Source organism: Zootoca vivipara, chromosome 9 (genome assembly GCF_965207765.1).
Source record: "Zootoca vivipara chromosome 9, rZooViv2.hap1.1, whole genome shotgun sequence".
NCBI classification, from domain to species: Eukaryota; Metazoa; Chordata; class Lepidosauria; order Squamata; family Lacertidae; genus Zootoca; species Zootoca vivipara.
In genome coordinates this window covers 64,711,100-64,729,519 of record NC_142592.1, presented here as the reverse complement: position 1 = coordinate 64,729,519, position 18,420 = coordinate 64,711,100, and the positions used below count along the sequence as shown (strand labels likewise).

Genomic DNA, 18,420 nt, shown 5'->3' with positions numbered 1-18,420 from the left:
CTGGGGCTGATTCTTCCCCCTCAGCAGTTAGACAATAGATGTATCTGAGCAGTCTGGTGAGATTTCAGTGCTTAGGCGTGTCTCACCGACTGCGGCAATGTACCATTGTCGCCGTTCCTTGTGTATGTTGGGAAAGCAGTGCATCCCGAGGAGTCTGCTTCTTGAGATTCATTTTCCCAACTGCTACGCTCGCTTCCAGCTGCAGACATAAACAACCCACAGCTTGAAGCTCATGTATGCCACAAATGCAAATGTTTTACTCCCAGGAGGCACCTAGCTGCACTATCGTTCTTGATGGCCAGGAGGGAAATGAACTGCATGGCTGTGTTGTGCATCCCTAGCCCACTGAAGCAACACTAAAACAAAACAGCAGCGCTTGAGTTTTCCTTCTTCCAGGACCACAATGGCGGGGCAGCAGTCATTCACCTATCATGGCTGGTAACCATTTATTTATGGGGGACAGCCTCCCACGGGGTCTTTGAGAAATGGTGCGGCTTTGCTGCAAAGGGGAGCTGAGACACAGGGAGCGCTGAGTTCCACACAGAGCCAGTTCCATACCTGCCAACTATGTGCCTTCAGGCCTCTAAATTGTGATTTCAAAAGATTGCACCCAAGAGGTTGGATGACCATATGTCATAGATGCTTTAGCTGAGATTCCTGCATTGCAGGGGGTTGGGTTGGGTTGGACTAGGTGACGCTTAAAGACCGTTCCTTCTAATTCTACAATTCTATGACTTTATGATTATGAGAACCTTTTTTTTAAAAAAAGGTGTATGTGCTTTTTTAAGGAGGAAAAAAATACCCACATTTTGGTGACAATAAGAAGGAACCTTGAGCCCTATTAAAGCAACAAGGCTGGGCATTTTTTAATCACATAGGGTTTCTGGCATACTCCCACACACTCTTGCTTCTTAATGCCAAGGGACTCGGTTCTGCAGTCTCTTGCAAGCCTGTACCTGTGCTTCCTAATTAGGTATTTGCAGTGGCGTAGAAGGTATTCTTTCGAAGGCCGGCAAAGCTTCAGGGACCAGAAATCATCCAGCCGCATCTTTGGAGAACAGGATTTGCCTGGATTCCCTCCAAACAAATAATGGACCTTGAAAGACAAGAATTGAGATGTCGAGTCATAAACGCCAGTGTGGTTCAATCAAACCTTTGATGTGCTCTCTCCCCCCCCCCAAGGAGCTCAACCTGAGCAGCTGCTTGGGGGACGGGGGGGGGGGTGATGCGTGCCCAGGCCTTTGGGTTTATCCCACATGCCTCTTGCCACAACTGCACCGAATCAGCTACTTTGTGTAAAGCTGTATAAAGGACAATGCAGCATCCCAGAAAGGGCACACAGACGCACACCCTCTGTTCAACTATTCCTGGCAAACCACCACTGGTCCAATGAGAAACTATCCAGCAAGCTGGGCAGTAAGAAAGAGATCAACTGCAATGAGTTCAATGAAAAGAGAGATATGACTGTAGACCCAATACGTGTGCCGAAAAGCATTATGCCAATGAATCAGATACAAAACTAGCTGCTAGATTCTGGGGCCCCAGTCACATGACGCACTCGCCTGTCCTCCAGGAAGCACACATGTATCAAAAGGTCCTCAAAGGGTTTGAAGTCAAGCCTCAGCCCCCTGGCACCCATTATACTTGGCTTGGCTTCCCAGAGACAAGAGAAACATCGATAGGCAGGACTTGCTTTGCAAGAGGAGGGAGGGGGACACTTTTGGTCCATAGCGCAGCTCATTCTCACGTATGCACTGACCCGATGCCCACCCCACCACCCCTGGAGCTCCAGGCCACCAGCAGCACAGAGAAAAAAAGGACATGATACGATGCATCAAAATGGAGCCCAGTTTTGCTCCTCTTGGTGCCATGGTGCCACCTTATCCTGCACTCAATGCTTGCTGTGTAAATGGATGTTTATGCATGCAGATAAAAGGGCCAAGGAAAGGTTATTTTAGGTGTGCTGTTTAATTTGGGTGTGTTTGCCTGCACTTGTAGATAGTTAAACATGTGAGAATGAGTCAGCAATCATGTGAGAATGACTCGGCACAATCTACATTATAAATGCTACTGCGTTTAAGGCAAGTTTGCTCTTGGCCAGAGCGCAGTATGTATGCTGTAAGGGGACTGTAAGGAGGCTCTATGTTGTATCTGCAACTGTATGCTTTATGTATGTTCCTGGAACTGAATTATTGCCAATAAAGCAACTGACTCTTCTTAGAAGTGTTGGGCGTTTCTCTGGTCTTTTGCACATTCCACTGGCACTGGGATGGGCACTCTTGCAAATGCCCCAACATACTTAGCATGGTTGACCCGATTCCCATCCTGTGTCCAGACAGGCTTACCTTGTGCAATTCATCATACACAAGCTGGTGTGCAAAACGCGGGCAGGGCTCCTCCTCTTGGAGGCTTTTGCTTGGATTCTCTTTGGCGGCCTGGTCGTTCTTGTAGACACAAGACCTGCAATACAATATTAGATGAAGTGATTCAGAGTTGCCAGGCATCAACTCATGGCTAGCTGTCATCTGTTTAGCAGCGGCTTGCACCACTGCCTCCATCAGGATTCGAACTATCTGTTTGCCAAATGAAGGCTACCTGGGTGCTGTCATCATCTGTAATAAACTTGTGGCATTTATAAGCACTCATTTTTTTTATTTTAAAAAAAACTGCTCTGAAAAATGAAAGTAGCTATTGTGAACAGCAATGAAGAAGAGCCAGAATATTGAAGAACACTGCCAGGATAATTCTCAGGCAGGAGGAAGAAACAAAAACTAGGAATAGACAAAACTCAATGATGATGAGGAGGAGGAGTGGTGCCTATCCATAGTTATTAGGCATGGTAACTAAATGGAACTTCAGAAGCAGAATACAGTGGTTTTTGAACAGCCTAGTTCTTGAATGTTTTGGCTCCTGAACGATCAATACCCGGAAGTGAGTGTTCCGGTTTTCGAATGTTCTTTTGGAAGCTGAACGTCCAACAGGGCTTCCCTGGCTTCCAATTAGCTGCAGGAACGCTTCGGTTTTTCGAACGTTTTGGAAGTTGAATGGACTTCTGGAATGGATTCCGTTCGAATTCCAAGGCACAACTGTACCTCTGAGACAGCATTTGTTGGTTGCAAGCAACAGGGAGGGCTGCAAACTTCACACACTGCTTGCGGGCCTCGTCCAGAGAATAATAGTTGGCCAGTGTTGGAAACGAAATGCTAGAGTAGGTGAGAATGGATCAGGGCTAGAGAACCTGTGGCTGACTAGATGCTGCTGGACTCCAACTCCCCATAGTCCTGACTGTTGGCCATGGTGGCTAGGGATAATGGGAGTCCAGCAACAGCTGTAGATCCTCAGGTTGACCAGCCCTGGAAGAAAACGTTAAATGGCTAAGAAGTGTTCAAGGATATAGCACAACTCTACCGACTCCCTCTACCGACTTCACTTTTCTCACCCCCCCTGCACTTTGAATGGCCTTTATATGTCAAAGTAACACTTTAAGCTTCCCCTTGCCGACTCCTCCTGCGCTTCCAGGTATCCCCGCTCATCACTACTGGGAACAATTCCTGCCCTTCCCGCCCCCTCCCACGCTGTAGGCTTGCCCATATGCTTTGACACATTTAAATGCCACTCGCCAGTTTAACAAAAGGGCAGCTCTTTAACGGTGGTAAGAATGCCACACGCAGCAGAACTGTAAAATGCAAGCAGGGATAAAAACAGCAGTGCCGCAAAAAAACCTCCTCAGTAAATCCAGCTTAGACCTGCTGGGAAACCTGTGTGAGTCAACGGGCACCTAGAACACATAAATTTCAGTCCCAAATGAGCCTTTCTGCATACAGAATCCCACGTGGAAGGGGTCACATCTGAAAAGCCACCCCCTCCTCTCCCAGTCACCGTCCATCTTATTCAGAGAAGGGTCTGCCTGCACTATGATGCCTGTTCTTCCTCAGATCATCCTTTATGATACCCAGTTCCCAGCCCATTCAGGGCTTTAAAAAGGAGAGAAGTTTTTTTGTTTTCCAAGTCGCCTTCACAAGCAGCTCCACATTCAGTGCATTGCAGTGTTCTATATTGGAGATTATCACAGCACAGATGGCCTCTGCATCACTTCCAAGCAAGGCCTACCATGGTTTTAGCACTGACTATTAATCATGTAAGGAAACTGGTTTATTATTATTTAATCTTTGTTAACATGTATAATATATACATGGAGCAATTCCAAATATCCAACAGCACCTTCGCTCCCCTTTCAGAGGGCCCTGCTGAACCACACACCACGGCAAAAATGTCCCCATTAAACATTTCCTACAGGAAAATTGGCCCTTAACTGCCCGGCATCCTTTTGCCAGCGCCGTCCCCTTCGAGTTTTTTTTTCTTTTCCGGCAACCCATGAGCACCAGAACATTTCCCCCCTTCTCAAAAATTGCCGAGATGCTCAGCATTCCTGATGCTATGCCAGAATCCACACAGACAACATGCAAAGCCCTGGTCTTGCAACAGAAACTATCTGGGAGGCACATTTCAAGTCACAAAAGCACAAGTCTGGATTAATACATCCAGAACAAATGCCACCACTGGGTTCTGTTCAGAAATGCCCCCAATAGAGACGTCCAAACAAAGGGAAATAATTGAGGAATTAGGAGAACATGGGTTTGCCTACTCCTTGGTCACTGTGTGATGGGCCTCACATCCACACAGGAACCTACATGCTCTGAGACTAAAGGCACTGAGGGCCCAAATTTCCAACCAGTTCACAACAAAACCAGAGAGGGTAAATGCTGTGTGGCTTGTACCCACACACCTCTGGAGCTACACACACAGGCTGTGATGCTAAAGCTATATTCCCAAATGCACAGGTGACCAGTGTGTGTGTGTGTGTGTGTGTGTGTGTGTGTGTGTGTGTGTGTGTGTGCTGGCAAGCTGTGACACTCCCATCCTCTAAGAAAGCAGCCCTGCTGGATAGGACCAAAGGCCCATCTAAGGCAGCATCATATTCTCAGTGGCCAATGAAAGTCCCCAAGCAGAACCATAGAATTGTAGCATTGGAAGGGACCATGTGGGACATCTAGTCCAACCCCCTGCAATACAGTAATTTTTTGCCCAAGCCGGGGCTCGAACCCATGACCCTCAGATTAAAAGTCTCACGCTTCACTGACTGAGCTATCACAGCTGCTGCTTGTGATATTCTTTCTGACAGCGGCAGTAGATTACTTAGCATTCATGTTACAAGTTAACGGTTGATGCTTTGTGAATACAGTCATACTGTACCTTGGTATTTGTATGTTTTGGCTCCCGGACGCCGAAAACCCGGAAGTGTTCCTGTTTTCGAACATTCTTCATAAGCCAAACATCCGATGCAGCTTCTGCGTGAGTGCAGAAATATCCTGCAGCTAATCAGAAGCCGCGCCTTGGTTTTCGAACGGCTTCGGGAGTCAAACGGACTCCTGGAATGGATTAAGCTCAAGAACCAAGGTTCCACTGTACTAAAAGTAATTGTTCCCGGCCACATTTTGAAAAGCATTCACTCCTTTTTTGTCGTCTCATCAGGGTAGCTGTCGGAAGGTTGAATTTTCATGACCATCAGCTCTTCCTCAATGCACGTTTTTCGACACATCACTCCTCTGAAACCTCTACTTCGTATGAACCGAAAGTGCCGGAGAGCACTAGGAAGTGCAAATGAACCCGTTCCTGGTGCATGTTTACAAATATATGCAAAACCAGACTTTTTACTGGGTCTCTTGTCTGCAAGACTGAGAGCAGCTTGTGGGGTAGGTATGGGGACACTGCTTCCCTGCAAGGACCTGATGTTTCTTTCCAGGGAAGTAACTAATGGCAGACATGTTTGAGGAGTTTGGACAAAATGCGACTTTCTCAGGCCTGGGTTTAAAAAACACAGTATCGCTTCCACTTACATGTGGCTACAGATTACACACACTTTGCGAATTAACATGAAGAGGCAAATGCTATTTCACTCCAGGAGGAGGGCGGAGGGGAATCTTCTGCTACTCACCAGCTGTTCCGTACAATGTCATAAATCCAGAAGGAATTCCGAACATTCTCTTCCCTTTTCTCCTTGTCTTTGCTAAGTCCAGACAACACATGGATTTCGTTCAGTTCCGGGTCGATGGTAGCTCTTTGGGTGAAGCCGGTCATTGGGACTGTTGGTTGCCGGGGAGAGAACAGCAAAGCGACACAGTCAGTGTACGACGGTAGCTGCTGGTGGCGTATTGCTAAACATGGCTATTTGAACTGCAGAAAATGAACCACTAGATGGCAGGGAAATCACAGGACCTGAAGAGACCCAAAGAAGCTACTCCAAATTTCTTGCCCTAGTGGCAGGGTCGGCAAAGCTAAACCCCCAGTTCTAGCCACAAAACCTTTTGCAACCCAGCCAGCTCATCTCCTGTGCCTTCGTGTATGGTAAATTTTGCAAAAGTAATTTCTTTTAGGACTAATTTTACTGCATCTGCTCTTTCTAAATTCATGCTTATCAAAGTCAATTGGTGTGAGATAGGGTGCTAAATGGAGTTTGGAACGATGGATGGCATTGCTTTAAACTTCACAGCAAAGCTTAAAAGAGTTCAGAAACAAAAATCCAGAAATGCAATTAGTATTCCAAAATCAATATGCATCCCAATGGCACAGATCCCAACGGCACATCCCTTTGCCTTGCACCAGACACCGATTGCATGAAGATTTCCTATTTTATCAAGACTCATTTCTTCCCTCCCTCCACCCCCCCCCACACAATAAATAAATAATAATAATAATAATAATAATAATTTATTATTTATACCCCGCCCATCTGGCCGGGTTCCCCCAGCCACTCTGGGCGGCTTCCAACAAAACATTAAAATACTGAAATTCATCAAACATTAAAAGCTTCCCTAAACAGGGCTGCCTTAAGATGCCTTCTAAAGGTCTGGTAATTGTTGTTCTCTTTGACCTCTGGTGGGAGGGCATTCCACAGGGTGGGTGCCACACACACACAATCTCTTCCATCCCCACTGTCAGATCTACGGCTCCTGGAATGGAAATTGACTGGAACCACACAATTTCATGGTTCGGTTAATCTCCAGAACCCTTATGTCTCAGTGAACAGGAAAGTGGAGTGCAAAATGTTTTGAGTGAAATGGGAAACTACAGTCCATTAGGGACTTCCACATCGCATCCAGGCCTGTCAGAAATGGGGGAAGGAAGTGGCCACACATGCAGGCACAAGACTCACATGTAAGCTGAGATGCAATCATCAGAACATGGCCATTGGCCTTAGAAATTTTGGCCTCGCTGGCATGCTGTTCACTGTACTATTCCCCCCCCCTCCAAAAAAAAACCTGAACAGGTATTTAAAAGGTAAGATCCCTCTTGCAAGAATTCTCACGAAAACCACGGAAGGGGCATACCAAAGCTGCCCCCCGCTTTCGCTTCCCCCGCAGAGGATTACTGGAGGTTTCTCTTTAATTCCCATAAAAGCATAATCAAATAATTGGCCGCTCCCGTTGTTTGTTGGGCAAGTCCCTGCTCCTGTTTCCCTGGGCAACCAGGCTTTCAGCAGGCATGTGTGACCAGCACGTGATCTCTGTGTGCTGGTTCTGTTTTTCTCTTCCCCCCTCCTTCTGGATCAGCTTACAGGCATTGTTTGGGGTGAGGTGCGGGGTGGGGGCCGGAGAAGCGCTGGGAGAAAGTACCTGGTTATCCAAGGCACGTTGCTCAGAAAAGACATGGCTCGCAGATGCTGCCAAATCACACAACTTAACACTTTGAAAGCCATCTGCAAGAAGATAATTTTGTGCACAGAAGGCCCCTTCCCAAGGAGCGAAAATTCGGTCTGCGGCTAATCTTGGTTTATGGCCGTTTCCATGCAAAGGAGGACAGTGTGCAAGCAGCTGAGCTCTGCCGGTTGCTGCTGTTTTTCCTCCTCTTAAAAGCAGGGAAAACATCGTGCCGTGACTAAGCAGTTCTAGACGATGCTCGGCTCCCCCACAAAACAAGAGAAAGCAGCGCGTGGCTCGTCGGAGGGAGAGAACAATCCTCATCCAAACCCATCTGCCTTCCATTTGGTTCAAATCCGCTACCTCATTAGCACAGCAGTGGAAAACAGGGTTATCCCCCTGAGCTTTTTGGGATCCAAGAAAAGCATTAAAAAAACTGGCATGGCCCAAGGCCGGCGTCCGAAACAAGGGATGTGTCTGGATGCTGCAAAGAAAAAAGCTTTAAGCTGTTCTCAACTTTTGGCATGTTACATTTATCCCTGGTTTAAGACACAACTAGAAGGGTCAGTAAAAGACCTGTGACTGGACCTCCCGTGGTTTTTAAGGATGTTAAAAACAGCAGCCATTGGATGCGGTGCAATTCAGTCAAGGCTGAACTAGAGATGCAGACCGGACAGGAAAATCTTCTTTTCAGTAAAGGATGTTTTCAACGGTTCTCAGCCTTCGTACTTGGGCTTTTATCCCGAATCTGACCATTAGTTCATCTAGCTTAGTATTGCCTACACTGTTTGGCAGCAAGTCCCCAGGGTTTCAGATGAGGGTCTCTCCCAACCATAGCTGGAGGTTCCAGTGGATTGAATCTGGGACCTTCTGAATGAATAAATGGGAGGTATAGCCCTTCTGTACCACTGGGCTACAGCTGCCCTGAAAAAAGGTAGTTTCATCCTTTTCTGAAAACCATCAAAATTAGTGGCAACCATCACCACATTGTGGAAGCCAATTCTGGAACTCCAGTGATGTGTGAAGGCTTCCTTTTGTCTGTCAAGGATTTCCTGCTAACCAATTTCATTTGGTGACCCTGGGAGTTTTAGTGTTATGGGAGGAAAAAGGGGGGGGGATGTCTGTCCACTTCCTCTGCCCCATGCACAGTTTTATCAAAATAAGTTTTACCGAGCCAAGCAGCCAGCAAATAGCCAGATGGCAAAAGCAAACACAGCCAGTTACACGCAGCATGTTGGATGGGAGTGAAACTTTGCCTCGAGAAATGTAGCTCAGAGTTCACAGGAGGACTTTAGGAAGTTGTTTATAGAGAGTGTGACAAAGTGGAATATGACGCATGGGCCATGTGGGCTGAGCCGTATCAAAACAGCACAATGGATGGACATTCCTTCTTGCTTTTAAATGGACACCTCCTCTTTGCAGGACAATCAATCTCTTGCCAGAGACAGGAAAGGGGGCCCTCCCACACATCACAGCATCTCAGATTAAATGTTACTGTAAATCAGGCGTTTTTTCCCCTTTAGCAAAAGCGCACTTTGAATTTTAAAAACAAAGAAGGATCACATTTAAAAAAATGGCAGAAGAGTAGCCCTAAGGAATAAAAACTATTCTGTAACAGCAGGCGAATTAAAGAGCATTACTTGCAAAGAGTAACAGCTTAGAAATCAGTCCAAATGTGATTTCAAAATGCACCCACTGCTATGAAATCCCTTCCCCAAGTGGAATAACAGCACACTCTATTTGTGTATCTATCTATCTATAATTTTTATTGAAGATTTTCTTGGTTTCTAATAGGCCCAGGGCTCCAATTTGATTACCCCACATGCAGACCATAAGCAAGCCCATTTCTTGCACCAACATTCTTAACAGGGAGAACATTTTAAAATGCTACTACTCCCTGCATGCGTCCCTCTGCACATGCCAATACAGAGTATCTATTTGGTATTAATGTTTTATTGAAAAGTTTTCAATTATAAAGAAATAAAGTGATACAGTGGACCCTCGGGTTACGTACCTCTCTGGATATATAATCTTGCGAAAGCGGCAAACCCAGAAGTATTTTTCCAGGTTTCACCACTCGCACAAGTGCAGAAGCGCTCTATTGCACCGCGCACGTGCGCAGAAGCGGCGCCTCTGGTTACGGATTTTTCAGGGTGTGCACGGACCCCCGGAACGAATTAAATCCGTATCTAGAGGGTCCACTGTACAAAGAAGAAAAGGAAAATAAAAAGGCACAAAAATGTGTAGACAAAAAAATGTAGTATAATAATAATAATAATAATAATAATAATAATAATAATAATAATAATAATAATAATTTATTATTTATACCCCGCCCATCTGGCTGGGTTTCCCCAGCCACTCTGGGCGGCTTCCAACACAAAAATAAAACACAGTGATCTATTAAACATTAAAAGCCTCCCTAAACAGGGCTGCCTTCAGATGTCTTCTAAAAGTCTGGTAGTTGTTTTTCTCTTTGACATCTGATGGGAGGGCGTTCCACAGGGCGGGTGCCACTACCGAGAAGGCCCTCTGTCTAGTTCCCTGCAACTTGGCTTCTCGCAATGAGGGAACCGCCAGAAGGCCCTCGGTGCTGGAACTCAGTGTCCGGGCAGAAAGATACGAAAATTACCCTAACCCATGCATTCTTTTATAAGTTTGATATTATTTTCCTAGTACATATGTAAATATTAATAGCCTACTACATTTTGTTTATACTCATTCTAAATATTGTCATATTTATCCAAAGCAAGTCAACGTCTGTAAGCAATCCGTTTGTAAGTTGCAAGTGTTATCATATTGTCAATCCATTTATTAAAGGAGATTGTATATTTATTCTTACGGTTTATCAATATAAGTCTCAGCTACCATTAGAGCGTGTAGAATCCATTTATGTTGTCCAGCTGTTAACTTCCAATACTGCACATCTAAAGGAAGAGGAGGGGGAGCTTGCCACTCTTGTGCACATGGAGGCTAAATCAGGTCAGGAGCCAGGTGGTGGAAACAGGGGTGGCCATCGCTTTTGTTAGCGTAGACCAGCAATGGCGCTTAGCACTCTCGGGACGCTGCCTTATGCAGAACTAAGTTGCCAAAACTTTGGCCGATGGCATGATAGAAGAGGCCACATTCACAGCCACATCAACAAACTCATCAAACGCCACATCAACAAACTCCAACGGGTCACCCTGCAGGATTTTAACGGGCAGCCCGGTGTACCAGAACAGAAAGTACTTCACAGCAATTAAGCTGGCAGGGCTGCAAGCAGAGAAGGAAGACGTGAGCCAAGATCGTCTGTCTTTCAGGGGTTTAGTCAACTTTACCAACCCTCCTCTCAAAAAAACTAATTCAACTGAGAGGCTACAATTGTGTACCCCTCCCCCCAGTTCACACACACCTACGTTTGTGAGTTTTAATGGGGATTCTTTTGCAACAGCAAAAGGGTAAGGCTTGCATGCCTTGCACCAACCATTTTTAAACAGACCTATTCAGGAATACTCAAGCCAAGGTTGCTGTCAAGACATAGGGGCCGCTGCCCTAACAAAGGACACTGGAACAGAAGCATCACTGCTGCATGAAGTTAAAGCTCTGCCTCATTAAAGCAGAGAGAAACAGCAAGCATTTTACAAACTGGGTTTGGGTCCGTTATAGCCAATCGTCCGCCTTGTCAGATAAGTCTATTGGGCTTTTAAACAAGTTTTGTGGGTCATTAGGGGGTGCAAGCTCTTCCACAAAGGTGTTACAGCAAGGCATACCAGACAGAAGCTCTTGGCAGCTGCTGTTCAGCTGCTCAAGGGCCTGGATCTGGACACTGTCTTAAAACCAGAGCTCAAGCATGTTTTGCATTAGGGTGCCCCTGTTGCCATAGGCTGGCCAAACGTACTGCAGCCTTAGTTCTGCAGCCTTTAAGTGATCAATTAGCTCTTTTGATGTAAAACTTATACTTTTAAAAAATGAGCTGAGCAACCAATTAGGTTTCAAATGTTTTGTTTTTCAATTTAAATAATTACCCAAATGGAGGGGGGGAGGAACCCAGCCAATGACAGGCACAATCTTAGGAGCGGAGGAAGGGGGAAATGCCTCTTCTCCTAAGGCATTTACCTTCAACTGGTGGATCAGGGCTCACTTATTGGGTCACATCCTGATGTATCATAGGTCATAAAAGCAGCACAAATCCCATACAAATATATGGTAAAAAAAATTAAGAAGTGGGTCCACAATAATAATAATAATTTATTTATACCCTGCCCATCTGGCTGGGTTTCCCCAGCCACTCTGCATGCATGGGCTAAAGGTGGGACCTCGATTTGAAAACTACTTTCCTAAGGTTTCTTTTACAATATATATGTTAGGGGTAATGTGAATGGTTCGTGTGCTTTTTTTCTTAAAGACTGTTTTACTCCAGACTCAAATGTATGCAGATTTAATCCATTAATTCAAAACTCATCTGATTAATCCATTAAGATTTCTTTAATTGGATTACTAGCAGCTATTGAAATTTTAGGGTGCCATCTTTACAGCAAATAAAGGGGTCCCCCAGGCACAAAAGTACACCCGTTTATGTTGCATGTGCAGAACTCTCCTCTCGTTTTTTCCTTCTTCTCAATTTGCATGGCATGACTATGCAAAACTTGGCCTGTTAACTGAAGCTATCCACGCTATCATGTATTCCGCCAAAGCTGGAGAGAACCAAAAATGCTCTTAAGTCCAGCTTTTATACATGAAACAGCACTGCCAGAAAGGAGTGGGGAGCAACATAAAAATGGCACCTACTTCCTGAACAAGTCTGGGTCACAGCTGCTTCCCTCATTAAGACGCTGTTAAGCCAGCTATTTTTCTGGCTTGCCCGTTAAAATTACTAGGTATGTTCCCACCCACAGTCTTATTGCTGGCAACCAAAGGGGGAAAGGTAGGGGGATGAACGTTCAGCACTGTGCAGTAAGTGCTGAGCACACAGACTTAAATCTAGAGCCTCCCTGTTCTCCGATCAATAGGGAGAAGCTTATATAACTGGGGTTTGGATAGGTGCCCACAATATTCGTGCAGCCAATTTGCAGGGCCTCCCCACACCCGACAAGAATTATGATTCTCTGTAAGGCATTGAACTAATCGTGCATTTAACAACAGAAAGTTGCTAGATAATGCTGGCTGCATGATAATATTCCAGGTTCCAGTCCCAACCACGAACCAAAACAAAGCGTGTTGTTCTTGAAAAGCAGCCACAGTTGTGAAATGGCAGCTTTATTTTTTATTTTATTTATAAAGCTGTTAAGGTGTTGTGAAACTAAAAAGCCTTATCCATGTAAATTAAAAACTCGGCACACTGGGGCAGGTTACAGCAACACATAAAACGAACAGTAAGGAAACATGAGAAGAGAAGACTCCCTGGAAAAGACCCTGATGTTGGGAAAGATGGAGGGCACAAGGAGAAGGGGACGACAGAGGACGAGATGGTTGGACAGTGTTCTCGAAGCTACGAACATGAGTCTGACCAAACTGCGGGAGGCAGTGCAAGACAGGAGTGCCTGGCGTGCCATGGTCCATGGGGTCATGAAGAGTCGGACATGACTAAACGACTAAACAACAACAAGGAAACAAAATAAAACAAGTGTAGATGCCAAAGGAGCCAGCCTGGAATTTTGATGTGCCAGACAAGCTTTTGTATCTTCTTTATGTGCAGATGCCCCAACCAGATGATATCCCTCTGCAACTCTTGGGAAATTTGAGCGAGCAATGCTGAGACAGACAGACAGACAGACAAACGTGTGTGTGTGTGTGTGCATGTGCACATACGCTAGGACAACAATTATGAGTTAAAATTAAGATTACTGGTTAATATAGGAGTGACTGGTTAATGTAGGCGTGTCAATCTAGGGGAGAGAAGGGGAAGAGGGACCTCTGCTTGTGTTCAAAATCACTGAAAACTGAGCCCCTCTAACGAAAGCAACTTGTCGTCAGCATTTGCAGTTTTGACTATAATGGGCTTTTGTTCTTCCTTGTTGGGAGGCTAATTCCAACGTTTCCCTTCACAAACAAGGGAAATGTTCAGAACAGTTTATTTACTTTCTTAGACACACGAGGATGGTAAAACTGGCATTCTATTCTTTCATGATTTCTAAATGAGTCACTCGATAACAAAGTCTGCTATTCAAAGTAAGCTGGACAGTTTTTCTTTTTCTTTTTTCTTTTTTAAAAAGCCACGGGCTAATTATGTTGTTCTCCTTTGTCTAACTGGAACATGCAATTGATGTATCTGGCCAGGAGAACATGGCTGAACATGCTTAGCCATAGGACGGGGGTCTGTTTTCAACGGAAAGTGAACTCATCACAGGTGTTTGCTAAAAAACAAGAAGCCACCTGCTGTCATGCCGAAAGGAGGTGCGATTTCAAGAGATGGGGCCATGGCACTCACTCCTGGTGGTGGGGTAGGGAAGGCAGGCTTCCAGGGTTAAACTGTCCACCTGACATCACCCACCCTAACTCCCACTTTCCTTTTGGGAATCTGACAGCCCCCTGCACCTTATTTCGGCAACAATCATCACTATGATCCGGTGAGATCCATTCACGCATCTGCCACCTAAAGACCAGCACAACTCTGTAATCTAACAGGGGCTCCGGGGACGACAGCAGTGTTGTTCGCAGCCCTGCTCATTTATATACGTAATTCTCTGCTTGGTAAAGCTAGTTGTAAAAATACAGTTTTGGAATAATTCTCATTTCACCCCCCTCTTTCCCTCTCTCTGGATCAGCAACTGCACCATTTGCGATGGTGAAAACTGTTACTTTTCTAGGAACGGAGGCTGGGCTACGTGTTCTCTTAATTGCACGAAAGCAATTAATATGTGCAGTTTCGAAAATGCAAAGAGCTGCCACAGCGTGAGGAAGAGGTGGGGGCTCAGATGGATCAGGGATGTGGAACAACGCATGGGGGTGGGGGGTTAATCCTTTCCTCATTCTGCAGCTCCGACAAAAATCCACCCCAAACCAAAGCTGCCCTCAGTAGAGAAGTTTCCATCAGCTCCACACACCACAGTCCTGATCCTACAAAGGGACTCCGCATAAGGTATTTAACATGTCATTTGCTTTTGTGCGATGAACACAATGCGTGATCTGACCCCACAAGTATCTTACGACAGCAACGTGAGGTGCTATGGAGTAGGGGGAGGGCTGACAATTCTGTGTCGCCACCCTGAGAGTATCGCCAAATTGCCTCTGAAAAAAAATGCTAGGGATCTCTGGCTGTGCAAACGAGCTGTCGAAGAGCCGCATCATATGGAGGCCAGCTTCCTACCATTAGCATGGACAGGAATTCAAACATATACAGTGAAGCCGCTCACCCATCCCTGAATCTTTCTTGGTTCCATCCGAGATGATATCCACGTGATCGCTGTCTACATCGTAACTGAAGAAATCGTTCAGGTATGTTTTCGACCTCTGGCCACCAAACACGTACAGGCAACGATTTTTCTGAAGGGAAGAAAAGGTGGCATTTGAGTGACCCGGAGGGAGCTTGTGAGCACATGGCTTGCAGCTCAGATGCCAACACAGAACACCTCAGCTGCTCTCAAGCCAAACCTCTTTGGAAACTCAGTGGGAACCACTCAAAAATAACCCGTGGCTATTTTTGCCCTTTAACTGTATAATTGATTTATTATTTTGTTGATTAAATTTAGGGATTTATTACAAAGCAGTACACTTTAATAATGTGTATCAGGGGTAGGCAACCTAAGGCCCGTGGGCTGGATGCGGCCCAATCACCTTCTCAATCCGGCCCACGGTCGGTCCGGGAACTGGTGTATTTTTTTTCTTTTTCTTTATTTTTTTTGGCCCAGTCTCTCTCCAGTATTTTTTTAATTTTTTAAAAATGTATTTTATTCAAGAACAAAAAAAATACATAAATATCAAACAAATATACTACAAACAAATAAGAATAAATAATAATGATAGCAATAAAAAGAAAAAAAGAAGGAACACAAATTACAATTCACCCACCACCACCATTTCCCCCCTCCCCCCCTCAGACTTCCCTCTGCTGTTTACTCAACTTGTTTCCAACCTTATTCTTATTCTGTAGATATTATTAATTACATATTCCTCTAAATACATTCTCTGCATGCATTCTATTTTTATATGTTTCTATATCCCTGTCTTCTTTATCTCCACTTTTTACTTCTTATATCTTCATATCTTTCATTCTAAGCATGAGAGCATACTCTCTTTTAAATAATATTTTTTGATGTATTCATCGTAACATTCCCATTCGCTTCTTAATTTTTGTTTCGATTGGTTTCTCACTACTGCTGTCAACTTGGCCATTAATAAATACCCACTAACTTTACTAATCCATTCCTCATTTGTTGGTATTTTTTGTGTCTTCCAATATGTGGGGAATTGGTGTATTTTTACATGAGTAGAATGTGTCCTTTTATTTAAAATGCATCTCTGGGTGATTTGTAGGACCTGCCTGCTGTTTTTACGACAGTGGACCGGCCCACGGCTGAAAAAGGTTGCTGACCCCTGATGTATATCATATATGATAACAATAGACTAACGTAATTTAGGCAGAGGGGGAGAAAAATGAGTACTTTAAATGTCACTATTACAATCTGCTGCATCCCTGTTCACAGAATCCTGCCAGACGTTCAGCTGCTAAAACAGCAAACTGGTCCAATTTTAAAGTTATGTATTTATGCTAACTTGTAAGGTTACAGCCAGCCTTCTATTCTGGCCGAACGTTAAGAAGGGCTCAGCAGTTGCTCTCTGGGAGCTTAGAAAAGGGAGCAAAACACTACAGAACGGGCAAAAACCTCAAAAGGATTATGCAGGCAAAAGTGTGTGTGTAACAGGGATTGCTACACTACCTTGATGTTAACTCGGAAGATTCCGTAGATGAAATTAAAACCCCAACATTATCCCCAGCTGCTCAATGTATTTTGAGTTAAAAGAGAGACACCTTTTGTGAGGGGCAAGGGATATCGCGAAGCCCCTCCCCTCCTGAGTTCCAGCCCAGCCCCGAGCGAGGCTGAAAAGAGGGAAAGCTCCAGCTCAAGTGGGGAAACAGGAAGTGGTGTCCAAGGCTCTGGCAGGGTAGAAGAGCCATCGTCCCAGGTGGGACAGGAAGGGAGAAGGAAGGGGGGCAGGCCAGTCCCCCCAACTCCGGAACTTCGCAGAAAGCATCGGGGGAAGAGGATGGGTCTCCCCAAGTTGTTATGCTGGCGCAAAACGCGCCAAAAGCCACTTGGAGGTTCTGATTCAAGCTGAACAGATGTGTCTTTGTAAATAGCACTGCCATTAGCACTGTAAATACTCAGCACCAATAAAAGACAAAATGCAGAGCTGTGTAGAGTCGTTACTCTGAAGTAGCCTTCTCCGGCCACCATGACACCTTTCAACAAGCAAAAGCTGGCACTTGTTCAGAAAAGCAACCTTTCAAACTTTCTCTCATTTCCTATTACAATAGCATACCAGATCCACAGCAATTTGGAAATAAGGAAGGCAACATTCCCCTTAGTTCACAATCCTGGAGATTAAAATTTGGCCCTCTGTTGGTCAATCAACTGTGAGCCCTCCCATTGCACTTGTTTTCAAGTGCTGCAATGCAACTGAGGCTAAGGGGCGATGGAATAGTGCCTGGGCTTAGTGCTAGTTCTTACTGAATGGAACAACATGCAGTGCCCTATTCTGGACTGGATGTCTTCAGGGCCAGCATTACAGGAATCCTCTCGCAAGAGTTTCCACGTCCGGCACCGGCAGTCGAAGGCAAAGAGGCCACTGAATTGTGGCTCACTGGCTCGGCTGTCGTCCACGCTCCCGTTGCACGTCAAAATCCTTCCCCCAAAGGTGTAGATCATGTGCTTCTCTGAATCCATGCACATCTGCAAAGAGAGGAAGCGTGCTTAGAAACCACTTAACGGTACGCTTTTCTGTAACGAATGCAATGTCAAAATCAATGGTTAGAAATATAAAGTAGTGCTCGTCGAGGCCACTGACTTGGTGCACTGAAGTTGGCCCAGGAGTAACTGGATTCAGAAGGCCCTCTTTTCTTCAAAAAGCCTCAACTGGGCAGAAAGTGTAGCACAGTCAGAATACTGAAGACACCAAATCTCCATTCAAACTTCTAATGGGGCCAATCAAGTAAAACAGCCTTGCTGAACCTACAGCCTCCGTTCCATTCAGCGCCCAGTCCCAATAACCTACTTCAACAAACCCCTAACTGAAATTACGTTTCCTTCCCCATCATCTGCCGGTGTTGGTTTCCTGACTGTAACCCTCTTGGGGCAGGGGCCTCCTCCCCTTCATGGTTTGTAACACCTGCGGACCTGATGGTCAAACACGAGCTTGGGGCCTCCGTCCGCAGCGGTGTCCTCGCTGAGCAACATCCACGTGTTTGTGTCGATGTCGTAGCGATAGAAGTCACTTTTCAGAGACTTGCTGTTCCTCACAGAGGAATCCAGGTAACGGCCCAGCGTGTAGATCTGCCTCCGCTGGATGTCGATGCACATCTTGTGGCAGGACCTGGCGCTGGGGCCATTCTACGGAGCAGAAAGAAAAAAGAAAGCTAGTCACATCTCACAGCCAACATGGCCTAGGGGTGTTAGAAACTCACGTATATAAGCAAATTGCCAAATGGCACCTTAAACCTGGGTTACAGTTGCCACAACGGAAGGCCTAGGGGCCTTTCTTACAGCGAGCTTTGCTGCTGCTGCTGCTGCTGCTGCTGCTAATT

At 45.4% G+C, this 18,420-nt stretch overlaps 1 protein-coding gene across 3 annotated transcripts in view; it reads right to left on the bottom strand.

Annotated features, from left to right (window-relative positions):
* Positions 1–18,420, bottom strand: part of MKLN1 (muskelin 1) — an 88,777-nt gene that overhangs the window by 13,354 nt on the left and 57,003 nt on the right. For all 3 annotated transcript variants that reach the window (XM_088652606.1, XM_088652608.1, XM_088652607.1), the window contains 6 exons: positions 18,014–18,226; positions 17,348–17,569; positions 15,032–15,161; positions 5,996–6,143; positions 2,346–2,460; positions 957–1,096 (listed from right to left, as the gene is read on the bottom strand). In XM_088652606.1, coding sequence (XP_088508732.1) covers positions 957–1,096; positions 2,346–2,460; positions 5,996–6,143; positions 15,032–15,161; positions 17,348–17,569; positions 18,014–18,226 — 968 coding nt within the window. The remainder of the gene's footprint in view (positions 1–956; positions 1,097–2,345; positions 2,461–5,995; positions 6,144–15,031; positions 15,162–17,347; positions 17,570–18,013; positions 18,227–18,420) is intronic.